The sequence below is a fragment of the Selaginella moellendorffii genome, unplaced genomic scaffold (genome assembly GCF_000143415.4).
Source record: "Selaginella moellendorffii unplaced genomic scaffold, v1.0 SELMOscaffold_82, whole genome shotgun sequence".
NCBI lineage: Eukaryota > Viridiplantae > Streptophyta > Lycopodiopsida > Selaginellales > Selaginellaceae > Selaginella > Selaginella moellendorffii.
The window spans coordinates 131-25,489 of NW_003314343.1; the positions used below are offsets into that span (position 1 = coordinate 131).

Sequence of the window (25,359 nt, forward strand, 5' to 3'; positions counted from 1 at the left end):
AACCCTAAACCCTAAACCCTAAACCCTAAACCCTAAACCCTAAACCCTAAACCCTAAACCCTAAACCCTAAACCCTAAACCCTAAACCCTAAACCCCTAAACCCTAAACCCTAAACCCTAAACCCTAAACCCTAAACCCTAAACCCTAAACCCTAAACCGATTCTGTCTTGACCACGCCACAACATCAAGCCCACAATTGCAACCGCAATTGCACATGCCCGCCTCTGCTCCTCCAGCATCCTCTCCACCGTCAGATCTCCCGATCCAACGGTCCACGTGGTCCAAGCCTCAATCGTAAAAAATTCTAAGTCCCAGCACTTAGATTTTTTCTGGGCTATGGAGGAGAAAGATGCAAGGAGCAGCCACGGCAGGGCATTCTGTCTTGACCACGCCACAACATCAAGCCAGGACAACTCCAAGCATGGCTCTGGATCCAGAGAAACCAGCCATGCTGTCCCTCTCTCCCCTCGCCAGGGTCTGGCACAGCAAGTCTCCAAGCCAGGCATTTGCGTTGGCCCCTGTGTGCCGCACCTCGCTGCCACAGCGCCACAAAAAATCCCTGCCTGGAGCTGCTCACTACCACTAAGAGTCCGGGAACTAGCTTGGCTTCTCGACACAGCAATCTCTTTGGTGTTTCCTGCGGCCCAGCTCCCCTGAATCGTGTCTGGCACAGCAAATTCCCCACAAAGGCTTTTTGCCCCTTTTGGTACAGTGCCTTGGCACCACCAAGAGATCATCAAAAATGCCAAGGGAGCTGCTCCCTGCCACACAGAGCGCCCACACCACCCAGAGATCACCACAGAAATGCTGTGCCTCACCAAAATCTGCCATGGGAGAAGCCTTTGCAACAGCAACAGCCACTGCAAAGGCCTCTTCTCTCTTCCACCGTCGGATCGCACAGATCCAACGGCTCAAGCGCTCAGCCTTCGAGTTGCCAGAAATTTCTAAGTCCTAGCACTTAGTTTTTGGCAATGGTAGAGGAAGCTATGGGAGCATGGCCGCTGTGTCCTGAGCACGCCACGGCCAGCTGCTCCAGCAGCAACAGCCACCGATGCAGGCAGCACCAGCCACCGCAACAGCCCGCAGCTTGCTAACACCAACAGCTGCCGCGGCTGCTGCGCCAGCCAGCCAGCTAGCCATGCCACGGCCGGCCTCCAGCGACCGCCACGGCCAGCACTTAGGCCAGCACTCGCTGCCCAAAGCGCCAACGCTGTGGCTCGTCGCAGACCAACCCGTCAGTATCGTGTCCCAGCCAGCTGCCGCCCAGCAGCACCACCAGCGCTGCCTAGCAGCGCCCAGCTGCGCCAGGCACCACCACATGCTGCTCAGGGCCGCCACGTGCTGCCCAGAGCCGCTGCGTGCTTAGTGCCGCCCCATGCCGCCCAGTGCTGCTCACGAGTGCCCAGCTCACGTGTCAGCACCGCCCAGCAACGCGCTGTACTGCCAGCGACGCGCGGTACTGCACAATGACGCACGGCACTGCCCAGCAACACGCGGTACTGCACAGTGACGCGCGGCACTGCCCAGCGACACGCAGTACTTCCAGAGACACGTGGCACTGCCCAGTACCGCCTGGTACCGCCCAGTGCCGCCCAGCAGCTCCAGGCCGGGCATTTACGTTGGCCCCCCTGTGCTGCACCTCACCGCCAGGACGCCACAGAAATCCCTGCCTGGAGCCACTAAGAGTCTCGAAGCTAGCTCTGCATCTCCACACAACAGCTTTTCTGGCGTCTGGTGCGGCCCAGCTCCCCTGACTCAGGTCCGGCATAGCAAATGCCCCACAAAGGCTTTTTGGTCCCCTTGGCGGCTGCTTCGGCACCACCAAGGGATTTCCAAAAATGCTAGGGGGATTGCTCCCTGCTGTTGAGAGCGCCTGTGCCACCCAGACATCACCACAAAGCTGCTGTGATCTCTGGCACGATGCCCCTCACTCCCCTCGCACAGGTTTGGCACAGCATGTCTCCAGGCCGGGCATTTGCACTGGCCTCTGCGCGCTGTGTTCTGCCGCCAGAGCGCCACAAATAATCCCCACCTGGAGCTGCTTACGGCCACTAAGAGTTTGGGAGCTAGCTTGATATCTCCACTCAGCAGTCTTTCCAACGTCTAGCGCAGCCCAGCCCCCTGACTTGGGTCTGGTACAGCAAATCCCTCACAACGGCTTTTTGTCCCCCTCTGGTATGTTGCCTTGGCACCACCAAAGGATCACCAAAGATGCCAATGGGAATGCTCCCTGCCACTCCGAGCACCCAAGCTGCCTAGACATCGCCACAACACTGCCAAAAATCGACCTAATCTGCCATGGAAGCACAAAACCAGCTTTGCATGCCAGCACTGGCCCTGCTACTGCAGAGCCAGACACTATGCCGATGGCACGGGCTCTCTCACCACCTCTGGTGCCAGATCCCTTGCAATCGCCACCCAGGCCAGCCCTTGCCACTGGAACAGAGCAGCGAGCCCTCTCGCCTTAATGCTCTCCAGGACCTGGCCCAGTGCAGCAGCCACTGTCACCTTTGCACTTGGCTCTGCTCTGCGTGTCCATGACACCACACTCAACACTCTCGACGAGTGCCTCGACACAACCAACAAATTGCCCTTCTATCGACGGAGGTACACAGATGACGGAGGGACAGGTACACGAGCAGGCCTCGAACGATGGCTCCGAGGATACGGCACGCTACGTCCCTCGATCAAGATCACCTCGGTGATCTCGCTCGAGGAGTTGGATATCCTGGATATCCTCGATATCCACTTCTTCAAAGGCCCTCGCTTTGAAGAGACAGGCTGCCTCGACTCGTCCACATTCCAGAAGCCGCTCAATGCCTACCAGTACCTCCCCTGGACGTCAGTTCACCCATGGCACCAGAAAGTGGCATTTATCCACAGTGAACTCCGGAGATACCTCCTCCGCGAGAGCACGGCCGATGGATTCCATGCCATGCGCACGCGGTTCTACCACTGCCTCTGTGCCCAGGGATACCTGATCTCCTTCCTCCAACACTGCCTCTCCAGCATCTCCTCTGACCAGTGACATCAAGCTCTCCTTGCATGCTTGCGCCACTCTAGTGACGCTTGTCGACGGGCCCCCCTCGCCTTTAAGCTGCCCTACACGCTTCACAGCATGCAGCTAGGCTTGGGGGACATCCTAAACCCTAAACAGGTGATGGATGAAGCTCCCGCAGACACACTCCCCTGAGTGATCACGTGCTGGAGATGCCTCCCGAACCCCAGTTCGTTCCTGGTCAAGGCTAAACTCGCGTTGCGAGCTCAGCCACATCTTCTACCACACTTTGCAAGAGACGGAAGCATATGATTGCATCCTTCTCCGCATGACTGATGACCTTCAGGGTCTGGCCAATGGACTCTAGGTATGTCCCAGTCACCCCAGGTCGTCCCCCACCGGTCAACGCCCGGTCAACGCCCAGTCTACTGTCCAAACAGGAATATTCCCGAATATTCCCTGACAGTCAGATTGTTGACCGAGTCAACGAGGCCTACACCATTCGATTCTGCACCCCTTTCCAAGTGTGACTACGTTGGTCTCATCTCCTTACGATGGACACCACACCTTGGAAAGCTTGCGAATCTCATAATGGTGCCATGCGACGACGTCGACGCCACACGCGCCGACACCGCATACCCTATGACTCCCAGGGTCTGGCCGATGGACTTCAGGTATGTCCCAAGTCACTCCAGGCCACCCCCTTTCGAGTCAACGCCAGGTCAACGCGGAGTCAACGGTCAGAACGGAATATTCCCCAATATTCCGACTGTATCCCTGTTGACCGAGTCAAAACGGCATATACTGTTGGATTCCGCTCTTCCTTCCGATCGTGAATATGTGAGTTTCAACTCTGAACTCCACACACGACTCGTGGAAAAGCGTGTATTCCGTTAAAACGGTGCCGCTCCCTCGACATCGGCGACACATGCCGACAGCTCGCGGGATGGCTCTCCCCTGCATCACCGCTGGACTCCGGGTATGTATGAGTGACCTCAGGCCCTCCACCATCCCAGTCCACACACGGTCAACGCAGGGTCAACGGTCAACGACGGAATATTCCCAGAATATTCCCTGCAAAGTGAACCACGTTTTTCGTCACCGGGTACGTACGAGTGACACAAGCATTGTGGACGTAACGCATGCATCATATCATGCCGCGTTTACAAGTTATCTTGCGTCAAAGGTACGTCACCCGCCGGCTGAACGCTTACTGTCTTCGGCGATCCGCCGAAGTCATTCTCCGCAACTACCACTGCTGTGGAGTAACCAACACCAGCTGTGCTACGTTCGCACCCTCGCGAGCCAACGCTGCCACGCCACTTTGCATGGCCGCCACACGGACTTGCGCCACATGACAGAGCCAAAATATAAGTAGAGTCGGCACCGAGCTAGGGTTAGGGTAGACACTAGACGACTACACCCGGCTGATGAGTCCCAAAAAGGACGAAACCGGTCTCGGGTTGTCTCTTGTCCTCTCCCTCGCTCACGAATGAATGAAAATTCATTCCCTTGCCTCCTCTACTTGCTCTCGATCATGCCGTCTCGACAACGGCACACGGAGAATGTGGATTGCACAAAGTGGTGCCGCAATCTCGCCGGATTGCAACACCGCGGGGTGTCTTTGACCCTAAACGCCTAAACGCGCCTAAACCCTAAACCCTAAACCCTAAACCCCTAAACCCTAAACCCTAAACCCTAAAACCCTAAACCCTAAACCCTAAAAACCGGTAAACCCTAAACCTAAACCTAAACCCTAAACCCTAAACCCTAAACCCTAAACCCTAAACCCTAAACCCTAAACCGCGGGGTGTCTTTGACCCTAAACGCCTAAACGCGCCTAAATCCTAAACCCTAAACCCTAAACCCTAAACCCTAAACCCTAAACCCTAAACCCTAAACCCTAAACCCTAAACCGTAAACCCTAAACCGTAAACCCTAAACCCTAAACCCTAAACCCTAAACCCTAAACCCTAAACCCTAAACCCTAAACCCTAAAACCCTAAACCCTAAACCCTAAACCCATATTAGTACGATCATTGCTTCTTGATGATGCATGTTTTTCACGTGTTTCTGGGATTGCACCCCAGTATTTCCACAGTTTGCCACTTGACCAGCCATCGGGGGAGGCAAGCACCACGGGTACACCAATAACTGGGATGAATGGGATTGCGATTGATGCAAACACAGCCAACTGAGGGGCAATGGTCGTAGTTACGATTCTCCGGTTTTCAAGCGAATGGAATGGATTCTAGCGGATTGTCAAGGCAGTCATCCACGGCCGCCGGGCGATAATAAAAGAAACTCATGATTGCCTTTCGCTGGTCGGTTTCATTACCACAGAGCCGCCCCCCAACTGGCTTGGTTCCAGAATGTAGAATCCATGTTGAATCACCACCTAGCATGACTACTGGGACTAGGTTCTCTGTCCCGGGCGGGGCACCAAGTGCACGTTTAAACCAGCCTACGGATACTGGAGTGGATGCTAAAGAAATTCCATAAGGGTTCAAATATAGAGGGAAAGGGCCCATGAATAAGAGTGCACCCCCTTTTCCAATCGGTTAAGGGTCTTGGGATATTTGGGGTTAAGCGTCCTTAGGTTTGAATAGTATTGGGCTGGGTGACCTCCCAGGAATTCCAAATTCAGGAACTTACATTTATGTTTGTTTATAATAGATGAGTCCATTGTGTTCTGCATAACCTATTTTCTCTTCCGTTAGTAGCTCACATCTCTAGTGAGCATCTCGCACCTCTTGGTTCCTTAGCAACACTTCTTGTGCTAGATCATCATTCTCATTTGCTATCCATACATCATCCCAAAAGGTTGTTATCGCGCTAGATAATGCCAACTTCAAGCTTGCCTTTCAACTTAGAGTATCTGCCACAATATTGCTCTTTCTAGGTTTATATAGAATTTTGCAATTGAACTCAGTCAAAGCATTAGCCCACTGACCTTATTTTCCTTTTAGGTCCGGCTGTGACAAGAAGTGTTTTGTTGCCACATTATCCGTGTAAACTTTGAAGTGTCTCCTAAGGTAGTGTCACTACTCCTTGAGTGCCTTAACCACCGCAAACAATTCCTTCTCGTGGCCAAGCCACTTTTGTTGAGTCTTGTCAAACTTCTTTGAGAAGAGTGCCACTGAATGGTTGTTTTGCTTCAAAACTGTGCTCAATGCAAAGTCTGAAGCATCCCTTCCTTCCTCAGCTTCCCTTTAAGGTGGATAAATGCCACCTCACATTTTGCTATCTATCCCTTTTCCCGTTTGGTCTGTTAAAGGCAAGACTATTTCCAAATAGTGTTTGATAAACTTTTGGTAGTAGTTGCATAAGCCCAAAAATGCCCTCAACTTGTGTATATGTGATGGTCGCTCCCATTCCTAAATTGCTTGGACTTTCTTAGGGTCCACCTTGAGCCCGTCCTTGCCCACCATATGCTCGAGAAACTTTACCTCTTGTTAAGCAACGTCACATTTGCTCTCTTTAGCATATAACTTGTGTTCCCTTAGTTTCTCAAACACTTTCGTCAAGTGTTCAACATGCTCCTTTAACGTCTTGCTATAGATTAAAATGTCATCAATATAGATGACCACAAAGTGATCCAAATAAGGTCCAAAAGTGTGGTTCATCAGCGCCAAAAATGTTACCAATGTATTGCATAGCCCAAAGGGCATCACCAGAAACTCAAACCTCCCATACCTTGTTTGACAGGTTGTCTTCTCGACATCTTCCTTTGCTACTCTGATCTGGTAGTATCTTGATCTTAGGTCAATCCTCGAGAAGCATTTTGCCTTTCCTAACCTATCGAATAGGTCCTCAATCCTTGGTTAAGGGTATTTGTTCTTCTTTGTATAGTTGTTGAGCAACAGGTAGTCTATGCATATGCGCATCTTTCTTTTTCACAAATAACACTGGCATCTTATACGGCGATTTGTTCAACCTAACATACACTTTATCCACCAACTCTTCTAGTTGGTGTTTGAGCTCGTCGAGTTCTTTTTTGTTCAAATGATAGAGAGGACGAACCACCGCCTTAGCACTTTTGATCAGCTCAATTTTATATTCTATAAGCTCCTCTGGCATAATATTTTGAAATTGGTCCAACACCTGCTATATCACTAAAGTTATGTCTTCTATTCCCGTCTTTTTGTCACTCCTCACTGAGAGTAAATACAAAATTGCTATCATGGTTCCTTTAGTGAGTTGTCCTCTCATGGACACCAGGTTCAAACATAAGTGTTTGGCCTTACATTGTGCTACTTTTAGATCTTGGGCTTCCACCTTGGATCATTCTCCCCCGGCATTTGCCAATACCACAAGGTTCCTACTTTGTCTATGCAAGGCTACCACAAAACGATTGAACTAATCCATCCCAAAGATTACGTTAAATCCTACCATGTTCAACACGGTGAAATCCACGTATATTTTCCATGTGTAAGGAACCAACTCGCCGAGGTGTCGTAGGTTAAAGGAACCCCGAAAGCATGACCAAAATGACAAAGAGTTCATCGGATGGGACCAAGTCGAAGATCGAGTCCAAGACCGACTCTAGGACCGAGTTCGAGATAGAGTCCGGAATCGAGTCCGAGACCGACTCGGGGACCGAGTTCGAGTCCGAGTTCGAGACCGAGTTCGAGACGGAGTCCGAGATCCGAAATCGGGTCCGAGGTCGGGTCCGAGATCGGGTCCGAGATCGAGTCCGAGACCGAATCCGAAGTCGGATCCGAAATCGGGTCCAAGATCGAGCCAGAGACTAAGTCCAAATACTAATACGGGTCAAGGGGTGAAAGCCCAAAGCGTGCGTCTCCCAGGGGGGGGGGGGGGGGGCTGCAGGAGGTTCCAAAAGTATAGTAGGGATAGTGAGGTCCAGGAACCAGTTTTGAAGGGACTCTCCAGTTGGGCTTCCAAACCGACTTGAGGTTGAGACTGGGACCGAGGGGCCTTGGGTGGGAGTGAGCATAGACTTGGCTGGTGCCGGAGGGGCCATCCAAGGAAGTGCTCAAGAGCAGCTCTCACTCCCGAAAGGGAAACCGATTGCGGTGCTCCCGGCTCATGTGGAGTGGTGCCCCACTTGAGTACCATGCGGCTCATTGGTCCTCGCCCTTCCTAGGGGCTTGGGCCTTCCTTCGGGATGGAAGTGGGGGGGTAGAGGTACCCATACCGGGCTGCTAGGCCACGGTGTTTCACCCCGGCATCCCGAAGCAAGTGTTGCACTCAAGACTTGGGATTTAGAGGGTCCCATGATCAAGTCTTGTGGTACCCAAGGATGTTAGGAACCTGGAAGCTTGGTGTGTTTGGTTGCTTGTGCTTGCGGGGAGTGTAGCCGAACCTTAAGTCCAGTCTAACCCGGGGAGGGGGATTGGGAGAGATTGGGAATCCGTGGATGGATGGCTAACGCTCCGTTGCTCATGCAGTGAGTAGTTGAAACCAAGTAGAACCAAGTAGGAGTTGGTACCATAGGTGAGAACCTTGGCAAGGGAACTTAGCAAAAGCCAAGGCGGTGTCGGACGGATAGACGAGGTAAGCTGGCAAATGGGAAAGGAAAAATTTGTGGCTTACAATTTGGTATCGGAGCCTTTTCCTCAGTTCTAGCGAAGGATAGAGGCGGATTGCTGGGAGATGGCAAGGGCAAGGCGTAAGCGAACCCAGGCGGAGACGGAACCTCCGCCAGAGCTGGAGCCTCCGGTCGAACAAGAGGCTATGGATGAGGAATCCTTGCATGAGGAGGACTCCAGTGAGGAAACTTCCAAACAGGAGTCCGGTGGCGAGGTTCGGTCGTCCAAAGCTCGATTGGACGTGCTAGAAGGACAGTTGGCACAGACCAATGCCCTGCTGGAGACTCTCGTACGCAAGCTAAAGCGTGACGAGAAGCGGAAGAAAAAGCGAAAGACTGCGGACGCTGGCAGCGCAGAAGGTGCGGACCCTTCGGCAGGGACTGAGGCAAAACCAGACAAGGTCGAACAGACCGAAGTGGAATCAGTCCCTCAGGCAGTTCCCAAGTACAAACCAAAGCCCCCACCGGTGTTCAAGAGAGTGAACGACTATAAGGTTGTGGAGGATTGGTTTTACGATATGGAGGACTACTTCCGAGCGTTGCGGTTACCAAGCTCGGAGAAGGTCCCATGTGCAAAACCATACTTGGCAGATAATGCCAAGTCTTGGTGGAGAACGACGGAGGCCAACGAAGGACCGGTGGCCACCTGGGACATGATGAAGGCGAGGATCCGCGCAACATACGTTCCTCCGAATGCCACTCTGCATCTGAGGGATGAACTAAGTAGGCTGAAGCAGACTAGAACCATCCAGGAATATGTGAATGTGTTCATGGCAAAGGGGATACTTGTCACGGACATGGGGGATATGGATGCGTTCCATGCCTTCATATTAGGTTTGCAAACCTGGGCTCGCGGTGAGGTGATGCGCTGGAACCCGACCAACTACAAGGAAGCGTTGGATGCGGCCATCAAGGTGCATTTCAACAATAACCTGCGAAAGGGGAACACGACGGGGTCGGGATCCACGTTTAGTAAAGGGGCCAAACCAAGGGGAATGTATAGCAGGGGGAAATTCAAGAAGAGTTTCTCTAAGAATGAGTCCTCGGGGTTCCGGAAAGGCAAATCCGGTGGCCAGCAAGCAAGTACGTGGGGGAGTCAAGCGAAAAAAGACAAACCCACGGATAAGAAGGTCAAGTCGTATAGCAGCGTGGGAAACAACGTATGCTACAACTGCGGCGAAGCGGGACACTTCTCGAGGGAATGTCCCTACCCGAAGAAGGCCAGAGCCAATATGGCCATCAAGTCGGGTGAAGTCCAAACTGAGGTATGTGATCCAGCCCCTAACTCAAAGTTACTCATTACACGAGCAACTTTGGTAGAGAGTCGTTCGCGACATCTACTAGCCCTCCGAGGGAAGCTCGGAGGTAGCTTTGTTAAGATCCTTATTGACACGGGTGCTTCGGATAATTTTGTGGCTGCAGACATAGTCCGGCAAGCCGGACTAACGGTGCAGCGGCTAGGCGAACCAAGGACTATAGAGTTTGTTCAAGGTAGCCAAAGCACCGATGAGGTACTTCGACAAGCGAGAGTCGAAGTGGGGACATGGAAAGTGGACATGGATTTCACCGTCTTGGACATGGCAGGATTTGACGTGATCTTCGGAATGGATTGGTTTAATCGGTTCGTGGTAGCCCTGCATGGACAAGGTAGGAACCTTGTGGTATTAGCGAATGCCCAAGGAAGAAGATCTAGGGTGGAGGCCCAGGATCTAAAGGTAGGGCAAAGCAAGGCCAAAGAGTCATGCTTAAACCTGGTGTCCACAAGAGGACAACTCACTAAGAAGGTCAAGTCGTATAGCTGCATGGGAAACAACGTATGCTACAACTGCGGTGAAGCGGGACACTTTTCGAGGGAATGTCCCTACCCGAAGAAGGCCAGAGCTAATATGGCCATCAAGTCGGGTGAAGTCCAAAACGAGGTATGTGATCCAGTCCCTAACTCAAAGTTACTCATTACACGAGCAACTTTGGTAGAGAGTCGTTCGCAACATCTACTAGCCCTTCGAGGGAAGCTCGGAGGTAGCTTTGTTAAAATCCTTATTGACACAGGTGCTTCGGATAATTTTGTGGCTGCAGACATAGTCCGGCAAGCCGGACTAACGGTGCAGCGGCAAGGCGAACCAAGGACTATAGAGTTTGTTCAAGGTAGCCAAAGCACCGATGAGGTACTTCGACAAGCGAGAGTCAAAGTAGGGACATGGAAAGTAGACATGGACTTCACCGTGTTGGACATGGCAGGATTTGACGTGATCTTCGGAATGGATTGATTCAATCGGTTCGTGGTAGCCCTACATGGATAAGGTAGGAACCTTGTGGTACTGGCGAATGCCCAAGGAAGAAGATCTAGGGTGGAGGCCTAGGATCTAAAGGTAGGGCAAAGCAAGGCCAAAGAATCCTGCTTAAACCTGGTGTCCACGAGAGGACAACTCACTAAAGGAACTAAGGCAGCCTTTTTGTGCTTACTCTCGGTGAAGAGTGACAAAAAGACAGGAACGGAAGAAGTACCTTTAGTGATCCAGCGGGTGTTGGAAAAATTCCAGGATACCATGCCGGAGGAGCTACCGGCGGGATTGCCCCCCGCACGACCGATAGAACATAAGATTGAGCTGGTCGAGGGCGCTGAAGCGGTGGTTCGTCCACCCTATCGTTTGAACGAAAAAGAACTCAAGGAGCTCAAGTGCCAACTAGAGGAGTTGGTGGACAAAGGGTATGTTAGGTTGAGCAAGTCGCCGTATGGAGCACCGGTATTATTTGTGAAAAAGAAAGATGGATCTATGCGCATGTGCATAGATTACCGGTTGCTCAACAAGTATACCAAGAAAAACAAGTACCCTTTGCCAAGGATTGAGGACCTGTTCGATAGGTTGGGAAAGGAAAAATACTTCTTGAGGATTGACCTCAGGTCAGGATACTACCAGATCAGGGTAGCTGAGGAGAATGTCGAGAAGACAACCTGTCGAACGAGGTATGGGAGCTTTGAGTTTCTGGTGATGCCCTTTGGGCTGTGCAATGCGTCGGCAACGTTTTCGGCGTTGATGAACCACATCTTTGTACCTTATCTGCATCACTTCGTGGTCGTCTATATCGACGACATCCTGATCTATAGCGAGACGCTAGAGGAGCATGCCGAACACTTGGCGAAGGTGTTTGAGAAACTAAGGGAACACAAACTGTATGCTAAAGACAGCAAATGTGACTTTGCTCAACAAGAGGTAAAGTTTCTCGGGCATGTGGTGGGCCAGGATGGGCTCAAGGTGGACCCGGAGAAGGTCCAAGCGATCCAGGAATGGGAGCGACCTTCGAATGTACATGAGTTGAGGGCGTTCTTGGGGCTATGCAACTACTATCGAAAGTTTATCAGACACTATTCGAGAGTAGCTCTGCCCTTAATGGACCAAACAGGAAAAGGGAAGATGGTATGGACAGCGGAATGCGAGGCGGCATTCGTCCACCTCAAAGGGAAGTTGAGGAAGGCTCCGGTGTTGGCATTACCAGACTTTGGTAAGGACTTTGAGGTAGACACAGATGCTTCGGACTTTGCGTTGGGCGCAGTTTTGAAGCAAGACAACCATCCAGTAGCGTTCTTCTCGAAGAAGCTGGACAAGGCTCAACAGAAGTGGCCTGCCCATGAGAAGGAATTGTTTGCGGTGGTCAAGGCGCTCAAGGAGTGGCGACACTACCTTGGGAGACACTTCAAGGTTTACACGGATAATGTGGCAACGAAACACTTCTTGTCACAACCCGACCTGAGAGGGAAACAAGGTTGGTGGGCCAATGCCTTGGCCAAGTTTGATTGCGAGATTCTGTACAAGCCTAGGAAGAGCAACATCGTGGCAGATGCGCTAAGTCGAAAAGCAAGCTTGAGGTTGGTGATCTCCAGCGCAACAGCAACCTTCTGGGACGATGTGCGGACAGCATATGAGAACGATGGTCTAGCACAAGAAGTGTTGTTGAGGAATCTGGAGGCGCGGGAAGCTCACCAGAGAGCTGAGCTGCCGACGGAAGAGAAAACGGGCTATGCGGAACGCAACGGACTCATATATTACAAGCAAACGAGGGTGTATGTTCCAGAAGGGGAACTAAGGAAGGTAGCCTTGGAAGAGTGTCATGACGGACCTCTCGCGGGACACGGCGGAGTGCCTAAGACGATGGGCTTACTCAAAAGGAAGTATCATTGGCCAGATATGGCTAAGGACGTCCAAGACTATGTAAAGACATATCCAACATGTCAGCAAGTCAAAGCCGTGACGAAGGCTAGTGGGGGCTTGTTGCAAAGCATCCCCGTTCCAGATCGTCCGTGGAAATGTCTCACGATGGACTTCATCACGGGACTACCCCCAAGCGAGGGGTTCGATGCGATATTTGTGGTGGTGGACCGATTTTCAAAAATGGCACATTTCATACCCACCACAACGGAAGTGGATGGGGAAGGTGTGGCGAAGCTGTTCTTCGAACAAGTGGTTCGAGTGCGGGGAAGGCCGGAAGAGATTATCTCAGATCGAGATAAGATCTTCACCAGTAGGTTCTGGAGGACACTCCTAGAACAGTATCGCACCAAGTTGAAATTCAGCACAGCCTATCACCCACAGACAGGTAATGGGTATTAAGTCAAGATTGATGGCACTAACACTTCTTGACAGACGGACAAACGGAAAGGGTGAATAGGCAGCTGGAGGATTATTTGCGATGCTATGTCTCGGGAGAGCAGACCGACTGGGTAAGTCATTTGGGACTTGCGGAAATGTGTTACAACAACTCACCACATTCGAGCATCGGGGTGAGTCCATGGGAAGTCATCAATGGGCGAGCTATTGAAGGTCCTGTGGAACTCGGCGTGGCCGAGTATCATGGAGAGTTACCCGCAGTGGAGGCATTCACGGCGGAAAGACTCAACATTTGGAATCTAGTGAGGGATTCCTTGGAACGGGCTCAACAAAGGCAAACTAAGTACGCGAACCAAAAGCGTCGGGATGTGGAGTTCCAAGCTGGGGAAAAGGTGTGGCTGAACACCAAGAACCTTAGGCTACCAAGTGGGATCAGCCGGAAGTTGACCCAAAGGTAAAAATGCATGTATTCCTGTAAATGAATTGATCTTGAGTTCCTTAAGCAGGTTCGCGGGGCCTTACGAGATTGAGGCTCGAATCGGTAAAGTGGCTTACCATCTCTGACTTCCTCGAGAGATGGGGAAGATGCATCCCGTGTTCCACATGAACTTACTCAAGCTGTATTTTGAGGATCCGCTTCGCAAGGACCAAGTAAGACCTTTACCTGATGTTATCCAAGGGGAGGAGGAATACGAAGTCGAGGCCATCCTCAATGCGCGCAAGAGCAAGCGACAAGGACGCGAGGTGAGAGAGTTCCATGTGAAGTGGAAAGGATTTCCACACTACGAAGCAACATGGGAACCGGAGGAGAACCTAGCGAACGCGCGAGATCTAGTGGAGGAATTTTTGCATGGCAGAACTCTATGTACTTATGCAAAGTTCAATTAAAAGTATCAATTTGAGAAGTTGAGCAATGGCATATGTTGGGACCTGAAGGCGCGCCGAAGGTAAGCTAATTAGCATGGGTTAGCTAGGTCAACCAGGCGTAGGGAGCTACGCCCGACTCCCTGCGGGGATGTCGAATCCGTAGACATATTCTATGGAGGTTGGGTTCGAGTCCCAACCCCCTAGTAAAGCAAGGCTGGGTTCAAGTCCCGACCCTATACTAGGGCGTGATAAGGTGGGGAGTATAGGGACACCTATATTCCGTTGTCATGAGCTCTTGGCAGGGGAGGCTAACTTAGGCACACCGCTAACTGGGGGGATGCCCCCGGAGACATGGTCAACAAGTCGTAGGATCAAAAGAGAGACGTTCGATGTGGGTATCGAACTTCTTCTATGGGTGGTAGAGTTGTAAGGAACCAACTCGCCGAGGTATCGTAGGCTAAAGGAACCCCGAAAGCATGACCAAAATGACAAAGAGTTCATCGGATGGGACCAAGTCGAAGATCGAGTCCAAGACCGACTCTAGGACCGAGTTCGAGATAGAGTCCGGAATCGAGTCCGAGACCGACTCGGGGACCGAGTTCGAGTCCGAGTTCGAGACCGAGTTCGAGACGGAGCCCGAGATCCGAAATCGGGTCCGAGACCGAGTCCGAGGTCGAGTCCGAGGTCGGGTCCGAGATCGGGTCCGAGATCGAGTCTGAGATCAAGTCCGAGACCGAATCCGAAGTCGGATCCGAAATCGGGTCCGAGATCGAGCCAGAGACTAAGTCCAAATACTAATACGGGTCAAGGGGTGAAAGCCCAAAGCGTGCGTCTCCCAGGGGGGGGGGGCTGCAAGGGGTTCCAAAAGTATAGTAGGGATAGTGAGGTCCAGGAACCAGTTTTGAAGGGACTCTCCAGTTGGGCTTCCAAACTGACTTGAGGTTGAGACTGGGACCGAGGGGCCTTGGGTGGGAGTGAGCATAGACTTGGCTGGTGCCGGAGGGGCCATCCAAGGAAGTGCTCAAGAGCAGCTCCCACTCCCGAAAGGGAAACCGATTGCGGTGCTCCCGGCTCATGTGGAGTGGTGCCCCACTTGAGTACCATGCGGCTCATTGGTCCTCGCCCTTCCTAGGGGCTTGGGCCTTCCTTCGGGATGGAAGTGGGGGGGTAGAGGTACCCATACCGGGCCGCTAGGCCACAGTGTTTCGCCCCGGCATCCCAAAACAAGTGTTGCACTCAAGATTTGGGATTTAGAGGGTCCCATGATCAAGTCTTGTGGTACCCAAGGATGTTAGGAACCTGGAAGCTTGGTGTGCTTGGTTGCTTGTGCTTGCGGGGAGTGTAGCCGAACCTTAAATTCAGTCTAACCCGGGGAGGGGGATTGGGAGAGATTGGGAATCTGTGGATGGATGGCTAACGCTCCGTTGCTCGTGCAATGAGTAGCTGAAACCAAGTAGAACCAAGTAGGAGTTGGTACCATAGGCGAGAACCTTGGCGAGGGAACTTAGCAAAAGCCAAGGCAGTGTCGGACGGATAGACGAGGTAAGCTGGCAAATGGGAAAGGAAAAATTTGTGGCTTACACCATGTCCCTATAATGAGTAACTTTAAGCTAGGGACTGGATCATGTACCTTAGTTTGGTTTTTGCTCGACTTCATGGCCATATTGACTATGGCCTTTTTTGGGTAGGGACATTGTCTTAAAAAGTGTCCTGCTTCATTGTAATTAAAGCATATGTTGTTTCCCACGCTACTAGCTGATTTGACCTTCTTATCCATGGGTTTTTCCTTTTTGCCTAACTCTCCCACATATTTGCTCGTTGGCCACTGGATCTACCTTTCCAAAACCCTGAAGACTCATTCTTAGAGAAACTCTTCTTGAATTTCCCTTTGCAAGAATGCATTGTAACTTCTCAACCTGCTTCTCCGCTTGCTACTTGCATTGCTAGCATATCGGGCAAGCACGAACATAGTCTGTAACATCACCTTCCATACAAGACCAAAAGAACCCCTTTTGTAACGAGGCAAGAGTCTTTCACTTGCCTCCATGCCCAATTGCTAGTACATCATGATGTTCCCACAGAAATATCCATTACAAATCCTTTGTGGGTAAATACAACCTCTCTTGTTTATAATATATAAGCCCATCTTTGACTGAGAAATAAAACTTTGCATTAGCATAATGTGCAACTTTTGTTGTATCACTACCATGAGTCTTCTTCACCAATTCCATATGTTCTCTTCACAGCCTGCAAATCATCCTTGTAAGATGTTTAGATATCTTCCAACCAATCCAAGGTTACAGTTGAGATTGCCTGAAACTGCAAATGAAAGCTCAAGATTGTGAGCTTGATGCGACAGCCTCTAGAAGCTTTGATGTAAGTGCCACTTCAAAGATTGTCTTCTTTGCTAATGTTGCTTCTCTATGAGGGCCAGGAAGCTGCAAGTGTTGGGTTGTAGACCGTGGCACACCATGGTGTGCAGCAGCTAGCATGAATCACTAGTGTGGTTTAGGGAGTTTGTGTTGGGCCATGGCTATGCTCCGGTGACAATGTCAGCTTTGGGCAAGGTGGCAAACAATGCATTGATGTGCTCCACACTCCCTACTTGCACATACCCCACCAGCAATGCATTCCATGACACGAGTGAATCAATTGGAAAGATCAGGCTATTGAGTTGGTGTTGCTCTAGTAATGCAGATTTCTAAGATGGAAATTGAGCTTCTTATTTATTTCTATTTTAGTAAATATTTTATAATTATTTAATACTAAAAAGTAGTGTTTGTTTGTAATTCAAATATGTATAGTATATGACCGAGATGAGAATACATTATATATAATATACTTTTATAGTTTATCAAAAGACTACTTTAAGGGGGCCAATGGGTTTCTTATGGGTCATATAGTTGTTGTTATAGTTAAAACTTAGAGCATACAAAAACTAAGAATTTTAATTTTTATAACTAAAAGTATAAGTTCTAATTATAAAATAATTTATAAAAATAAAATATGACCCATAATTAATAGCAAATAAATGTTTAACAAAATTAAAGACATTTGACACTCATAGCATACGTTAATGATTTATTTATTTATAAGTAAGTTGATACACCACATTATAATCGTAATTTGTAATGAACTTATCAAAGATATATACCAATCACCTCAAATGAAACCAAATAAAAACACACTAATTTTTTTAAAGCGCTATGTTAAATATCTTAATATAAAAATTATAAAACATAATGTAATTTTTATGTATTGTTTTGATAATATAACATTTTAGAATATGAAAACCCCATAAATATCTCTTTTCCTTTACCCACATCTTTAATAAGTTCTTTAATAGTTGGTATAATTGTGTTTTGTCTAAACTCAATTGTAAAAACCCCTTCATAATACTTATCAATACAAAAATAATAATTTATAATTATAATTAATACAAATAATAAATAAAATAATCTTAAAATGCTTTAGTTTCTATTATGGCAACATGGTTGAACAGGACTGGCATTTGGAATTTTATTCCTTCAATCCCTTGCTATGACAGGTGGCTATATAGAATAAAGAAAACTGGTCAATGTAAGAAATACATCTTATTCTTGCTTGTTAGCACAAAACGTAACAAGGTTCTTATTTTTGGAATGATGCTCAGCGACAGCTTCCTTGTAAAGATAATAATCCCATTATAAGACCACAACCCATCAACAAAATTCAATAGCTCTAACATGTGACCCTGCTACTCTCTTCCTCCTTTTTCTTGTCTTTCTTCTCATACTCCCCATCTTTGTCTTTGGTTTCTTCCTCTGGTGCTAGTTTCCCCCTCTTAAGTGGCTTCCTCAAGTCAGAATTGCTCTTCACCTCTGTCAGCTCCATATCATAGACATCAAGTTTGCTATAGCAGCTATGAGTGATGACTTCCCAGCCCATATTCAAGTTCCTTGAGATCAAACCAAGCTCATGGGGTTTCTTCACAACAAACAGTAGCGATTTAGAACAATAATTCATTCCCTGAGGTAAATTATCATCCTCCAAAAGCTTTGGTGACTGGAACTCATAGAGCTTTGGGATTCTTTCTGGCAAGCTTCCTTGCTGTTTCTTGATCTTTTGATTCAAGGTAGTAGTGGGGAACAAGAAAGTGCCAGATCTTTCAGATCAATCCCAGCCATGAAAGAATCTAGGTCCTAAATAACCTTGTTCTTGAACCTGGGATCCAGCTTGAGAAAGTGAAGGCATGCTTGAAAGCCATTGACTTCTATATATTGTTCCTGTAAACCCACTCATCTTGTTGTACACTTTAATATAAACTTAAAAAGATAATAAATATTTAGAAAAAGATTTATTTACATCACTGTATCAATTATTTTTAAATATTAAATAATATTACAATAAATATTATATCTTATATATAGAAGTTCTATATGCTTAAATTAATAAAATTTTGATATTCACATCCAATATTTTAATTTATTCCAATAAGTATTTAAAATATTAATGAGTTTTGAAATATGCTAATAGTTATAGTATTAAATAAATTATAAGTTACTATTTACCCAGTACTAATTCAATATTGTATTATTTTTTAGTTTAGATCTCATATTACCCATGTATCTTTCCAATATAAATTGTAATACCATATAACATTGTAATTTTTTTCATTAATTACAAGATTATCATCCTTTCACATACGAATGAAGACATTCAGTAACCTTCCTTGATATTTCAGTTTTCCCATATCAAAACCTTTCCAGAATAAAGAACTAAAGTACAGTCTAATTGCATATATAAAGTATATATTTGATTTGGTATCTCATTTCTTAAGTCAAGAAAAATATAAAAAATTTGGTCCACTTTTTATGTAGGTTTTATAAATTAAAAAATATTTCCTTTTATCTAACAAATATATAAAAAAAATTGTTGGTTTAATACATATTCAATATCATTATCTATTATATATGATATAGAGTATCTACCTTCTATATATTCTACTGATCCATATGTTACTAGATCATTTTCAACATGGAGTTCAAGCATTAATTAAGCTTCTCTTTGGAGTGACTTACCTGTATTTGATAAAATAAGAAAGTAATTGTATTACAATATGTTATAAAATATTTTTGTGAATATTAAGAAAAATAGTATGATATTCTAGAATATAAAAACCCCATAAATTCCTCTTTACTTTTATCTATAATAAGTTAATTAATAATTGGTATATTTGTGTTTTGTCTAAACTCAATTTTAATGACCGGGCTATATCAAATGGATTAAATAAAATTATACAAAGAGATGTGATAATTTTAATTTTAACAGTAAGCACTCTTAATATCCAAAATCTACAAAATACCTTTATGTTACTTTAACTATTACTAATGTTATGGTAATCTAACTTTTAATCTTCAATCCAATTAAGGGAGCTAGTCAATCACATGGCTCATTTGTCAACTTAATTCTGGAATGGAGGTAGATAAGGAGCTCAAGTTCCAATCATTCACACTAGCAAGGAGAAACAAAATTCAAAGCATTTTTTGATTTGATTAGATTCTGGTCAAGGCACCAAAATATAAGCAAGACTGCATTTGTACCTTCTTACTGAGACTGTCAGTCAATGTGACACTTGAGAAGAAAAGTACATACATAGCCCAAGAAAAACAAAACCTTTGTGGAAAAACTTCTACCCGTCATCGACCTGTTGTGAATGATGTTAAACTTGCATAGCAGACAATTCTCAACCACTTGTCTATGCAAGAACAGTGGAAGTGGTGATTGCATGGTGGTCCATGGAAAATAATAAAAGTTTTTTCTGATATGAAGCCTTACCGCATCTTCCGAAGAGAACTCGCTCACGACGTCTTGATGATGATCAGCACGGTCTTTTTCGGCGATGGAGCCAGCTGCGTCATCATCGCTCCATTATATATACTCATCGTTCTGGATCCTCCAGGCCAGAGGCTTGCACGAAACCATTTGCTCAAACGTTTTCTTCTTCACACAGTTTCAGCAGAAAGGCTTCCACTGTCGTGCCTAGTCCAAACGCTACAAGAGCTCCACACTGGCATGGATCTCCGCCACCTTTTGCCGCTCGTCTTCAAGCACAAAGAGACACGCCGTGCACGACATGTTTCCACACGTGTCAAGAACGTGTCAAGTTTGAGCTCCAAAGCTTGATCCGAACTCGAGACAGGCATCCAACAAAGTTGTGAAAGCTAAACAATGGACATATCAATTATAACAATTAGGGAACCATAATAGACAGCGATATTCGTGGATATGGCTCGAGGTACGAGAGATCTACGCACCTTCGCAGCAAAGAACTCCTCACCGACTGGAAGCTGTGAGCCAGGCGATTGCGGTGGTGCCTCACACCAATCTCTCGCGGATCGTCCAGCTCGCGACATATCAGCATTCCCACCTCACCAGCTCGGTCCGCCATCTCCGCCAAGAGCAGCAGTTCATTGTCGAGGTTGATCGCCCAAGAGCAGTAGCTGGATCATCGTGTCGCGCAGCCGATCGCCCAAGAGCTCCTGAAAGACGAGATCTTTCCACTGGGAGAGGAGTCCATTGCCATCGCCATCGCTGGAAGGATCGAGCTTGAGGTAGAGCCTGGAGCACGGCACAGCGATGGTAGCGCACGCGAGGGAGTGGTAGTGTGGCGGCGGCGACGGTGGCCGCGATTGATCGAGTGGCACCGCCGAGGGAGAAAACGATCGATCGAGGAGTGCCAGGGATTAGGAGATCTAGGAGCCGCGGATGCGGCGGAAGAGGAGGAAGGCCTTCGAGAGATGGAATGTGAGATGCGTCTTGATCTCCGCCACCGCGGATGCCAGCGCCATGGTGATGGGCTTGAAGAGTGCACGATCGTCCAGGCGGAGGAGGGAGTAGAGCTCGCGCTGGAAACCTGGAAGTGATCGAAGAGGGATTGTGACGAGCTGCTCGGCTTCCTCGTCCCGGGGGTTCTCCTCGGCGATTGTGATGCTGTAGCCCAGCTCCATGGGCTGCCAGATGTCCTCTTCCGCTCCTACAATGATGCCAGGAATCTTCATTTCCAAGGGTCAACTAAACAGTTAAAAAGCAACGAACATTCTAACTAATAAGCTATACTTTAATATTTTAATATAAATTAAAATAAATTGCTGCGTGTTGCATTGCAGCAATGTTTAGTTCGCTTTTGTATTTAAATATTTTCTATTATTATATATAATTTATTGTGATTTGTCCAATAGCTATACCTGCTTTTGTATATATTATATCTTTGATCCATATATGATCTATTATTTTTTATAGTGTGTGTTGTCTGCTATTATTTGTTTATAACCTTCTTTCTCCATTATTATTTTTAATGGGTTTACTTCTTCACTGTGATAGTCTATCAAAGGGGACGACTGAGAAATGGCGGCTGCATCGGCGCCCCATTCGAATTCCCGACTGGGCATTGTCGAGGACATGGCGAAGCTGGGCGTCTCATTAGGCTTGAAAGCTAGGCTTTGCATCCGGCAGTGCACCCTCCTGAGCAAGGCGATGGTGGAGGTGAGTGATCTGGTGAGGGAATGTGTGCTCTTCATCACTGCAGCCATTGAGGAGGAGCTGCTTGCCGCGATGAGAAACGGGGTGGAGCTCATCCGATCTTGCAAGACAAAAGGGACCTGGTGGAGAGGGCGGATCTCTGTGGGTTGGGTCATCACAGCTCTGCTTCATGAGGAGAGACGGTCAGAGTTTGTGGAGGCTTACGACGCACTGCTGGAAGCTGCTCGAATCGCAATCTCCCCCTCTGTGGCAAAGCACGGTTACACCTCATCAAGTGCGAAGATCATCATCGGGCGACTGATGTCTGCTCAAGAATTGCTGAGCAACGAGGCGGACGCAGACAGAGATGAGCTCGTGAGATTGATACGTGACAGTTTGATTCTTCCCAGAGGACTGAAGCTCCTACGCAGCAGGCTAGTCGGTGCTTACCCTCAAAACCATCTGCTGGCTAGTGAAGACATCGAACGGGGTCAGGTGCTTGGCCAGGGTGCCTACGGCTGTGTTTACGAAGCCAAGTTTCTTGGAATCCCGTGTGCTGCTGTCAAGGATATCATTGTCGCCAGAAGCCCCGGATCGGTTCACGATCAGGATCATCTTCCATTCGAGATCCAGGCTCATCTCACTGTGAAGCATTCAAGCATCGTTAGCGTTCTGGGATATTACAGTACCACTCGCAGCAGCAGATCCTCAGGCAAGCATCAGCAGCAGCAGCAGATCTATTCGCTGCTGATGGAGAGGATGGATAGGAACTTGACCGAGCTCATAGAAGAAGAAACCAAAACGTTGAACTCGTCGTCCACATCAACGTCGTCGACGACGACCCCGCCATTTGCAATGCGAGAATCACTGTCCATCATGCTGCAAGTCGCCGCCGCTATGGAGCTCCTGCACTCCAAAGACATGATTCACAGAGATCTCAAGACGGACAACATACTCGTACGCCAGCACCGGGACATCGTCCGGGTGAAGGTTGCCGACCTAGGGCTGGCCTGCGTCCACCTTGGAGGCCTCCACACCGACAGGCGTGGTACCAAGAACTTCATGGCACCTGAAGTGTACGCGTCCGAGACGTACTCGAAGAAGGCGGACGTCTACAGCTTCGCCATGGTGTGCTATCACGTACTCACCGGAACGCTGCCGTTCGCGGACGTCCTACGCAAACCCATGCACGAGTTCTTCGCCATGGTTTCTAAAGAAAAGAGGCGGCCTGTGATTCCCGGGAACTGGCCGATCGACTTGGTGGAGCTTGTGACGTCCTGTTGGAGGCATGAGCCGGAAGAACGTCCGACGTTCGCCATGGTTACGGAGAGATTGAAGCTGATACGTGCGTCCGTGGCTACCAACATCAGCGTCGAGGAGGTAACGCTGTTCTTGAAGCAGGAGGAAGAAGTTTTTCCTTTTGTGGAGGAAAACGTTTTGCCAGCGAATACAACAGCTTCGTTGGCCCAGTCTGATCATCAATCGAGTTTCGTGGATGACATTATCACCCGGCTGATCGAGGTTCGCAATGGCCGCCCCGCATGCCAGGTGCAGTTAGCTGAGTCCGAGATCCGGAAGCTTTGCCTATGTGCGAAGGAGATTTTCCTGTCGCAGCCGAACTTGCTCGAGCTGGAAGGGCCAGTCACGATTTGCGGTGCGGTTTAAGGCTTTGATTTATCTTCTGATTTTGGAAATTTTGTTTTTCTTGTGTAGGTGATATTCATGGGCAGTATTGGGATTTACTCACAATCTTTCAGGATGGCGGGTTTCCTCCACTGACGAATTATCTCTTCCTCGGTAACTATGTTGATCTTGGCAAGCAGAGCATCGAGACGATCTGCTTACTCCTTGCTTACAAGATCAAGTATCCAGAACTGTTCTTCTTACTTCGGGGAAGCCATGAATGCGCATCCGTGAACAGAATCTTTGGCTTCTACGACGAGTGTAAGAGGAGATACAACGTTCGATTGTGGTTGACGTTTACAGACTGTTTCAGCACCTTACCATTCTGCGCCCTGATCGACGATAAAGTCCTCTGCATGCACGGGGGACTGTCGCCGGACCTGAAATCTCTGGATATGATCAGGGAAATCGCTCGACCGACTGATATTCCGGATGCTGGACTAGTTTGTGATCTTGTCTGGGCTGATCCTGATAAGGAAATCAGAGGATGGGGTATGAACAATGAGCATAGTTACAGATTTGGAGCTGATGTAGTTGCGGAGTTTTTACAAAAGCACGACTTGGATCTCATCTGCCGAGCTCATCAGGTACGTAGAAACACCAGCCGGATTCGAAGCTGCTGATTGAATCTCTATTTTTTTTTGTTCCTGACTTGATATTCTTCAGGTTGTGGAGGATGGATATGAGTTTTTTGCAAGTCGGGGGCTTGTGACATTGTTCTCGGCCCCAAAGTTTGCCGGCAATGCTGGGGCCGTGATGTGTGTGGATGAGCAACTCATATGCAGCTTTAAGATTTTTAAGCACGGAAAAACACGGGTATGAGTTATTGTTTCAGAGGTACGATTTTGTTTGGATAGATACTACAATGCTCAGAAACTAACATTCTTGCTGCTCAGCTTTTTTCATTTCGACTTCACAGGACGAACCCCTGCTGAACTTATTCAGATAGTGGGCAGAAAACACTTAGTTTTACAAACGCCTTACACCTCAGACTCCAAATGCACGCAAGCAGCAGCAGCTCATGAGGTTGAAACTCGGCGTCTGCTAGAAACCGTTCCACATCCTCAGCGAAGAGGCCACCAACAAGTACGTTCCGCTAGTCATCAGATTCGTGACGCGAGGCAGAAAAACGGCGACACAAGGCTTGCAAGCGGCACAGTACCAAAACCAAAGTCGGTTTCATACAGCGGGAAACGATTCCAGCTTGTGATCGTAAAGTCGGATTCAGCATCGCAGGGACACACCAACGGCAGTCCAATGCACAGGAAAAAGAAATCGATTCCCAAATTTTAGGGCGTTTTGGGTATTTTTCAGAATTTCATTTTTGTCGGGACGGTATATTCTGGTGTATTCTGGTATATTCTAATTATTCTAATTAAATTCTGGTATATTCTAATTATATACCAGTGTAGTAAAATCATTAGTAGCTTCCAAAGAGTTCCAAAACCCCCTCAAAGCCGAAGATATTCTGGGCTTGCCAAAGCAAGTCAACTAGAACTCCACAAAAAAATTACCAGATTCGAAAACTAAAAATGCCCAAAACAGACGCATGTAAAGCAGATCTAGAGTCCAGAAAACGAGAAACAGAAGGCTAGGAGATAGGGTGTAACCGCAGTTTTCCATGACTGTCATTTGCTAATGTGAGGGCAGATCCTACAAAATCCACAATAATGAGCTGCATACCAGAAAGTTGCATATGTCCAGAATAAAAAAAACACCAGTAGTTCCCAAAACAGCCCAAAACCCCCTCAAACCTGAAACCTTTCAGCCTTTCAGACACAAGTTTACCAAAACTCCATTGAAAAATCATGAAACCTAGGGGAAACCAATTTGTATTCATCTTCCCTCAGTACATCCTATCCAAAACTGAAACCACCTTTACTGACTGATCAAACACTGATTCATCAAGCTCCCAATTAATCTATGAGTACTCAGACACTGATTTATTAAAATTAATCTGTTGGATGCATGAGTACTCTCCCCAATTAATCTATTGGATGCATGAGAGTGCTCACCTTGATGTATTCAGATCATATACCCTGAATTTATATTATTAAAAAAAATTTCAAAGATAAGTATATAATGCCTACAATGCATTTCCACCATAGAAATATGCAATCCATCTCCAACACAAATTGAATTATTCCAAGTATAT

The 25,359-nt window shown here is 47.8% G+C and overlaps 1 protein-coding gene across 2 annotated transcripts; it reads left to right on the forward strand.

The window, feature by feature from the left end:
• Positions 1-21,373: 21,373 nt before the first annotated feature.
• LOC9630262 (fibroblast growth factor receptor 1) lies at positions 21,374-24,542 on the forward strand. 2 transcript variants are annotated; one of them, XM_024661458.1, is made up of 4 exons: positions 21,374-23,175; positions 23,235-23,791; positions 23,871-24,041; positions 24,101-24,542. In XM_024661458.1, the coding sequence occupies exons 1-3, from the start codon at positions 21,408-21,410 to the stop codon at positions 24,024-24,026; spliced, it is 2,481 nt and encodes an 826-aa protein (XP_024517226.1). In that variant the 5' UTR covers positions 21,374-21,407; the 3' UTR covers positions 24,027-24,041; positions 24,101-24,542. The 2 variants fall into 2 exon arrangements, with proteins under 2 accessions (XP_024517226.1, XP_024517227.1); XM_024661459.1 differs by lacking the exons at positions 23,871-24,041; positions 24,101-24,542 and having other exon boundaries at positions 23,235-23,465; positions 23,518-23,620.
• The last annotated feature ends 817 nt before the right edge of the window (positions 24,543-25,359 follow it).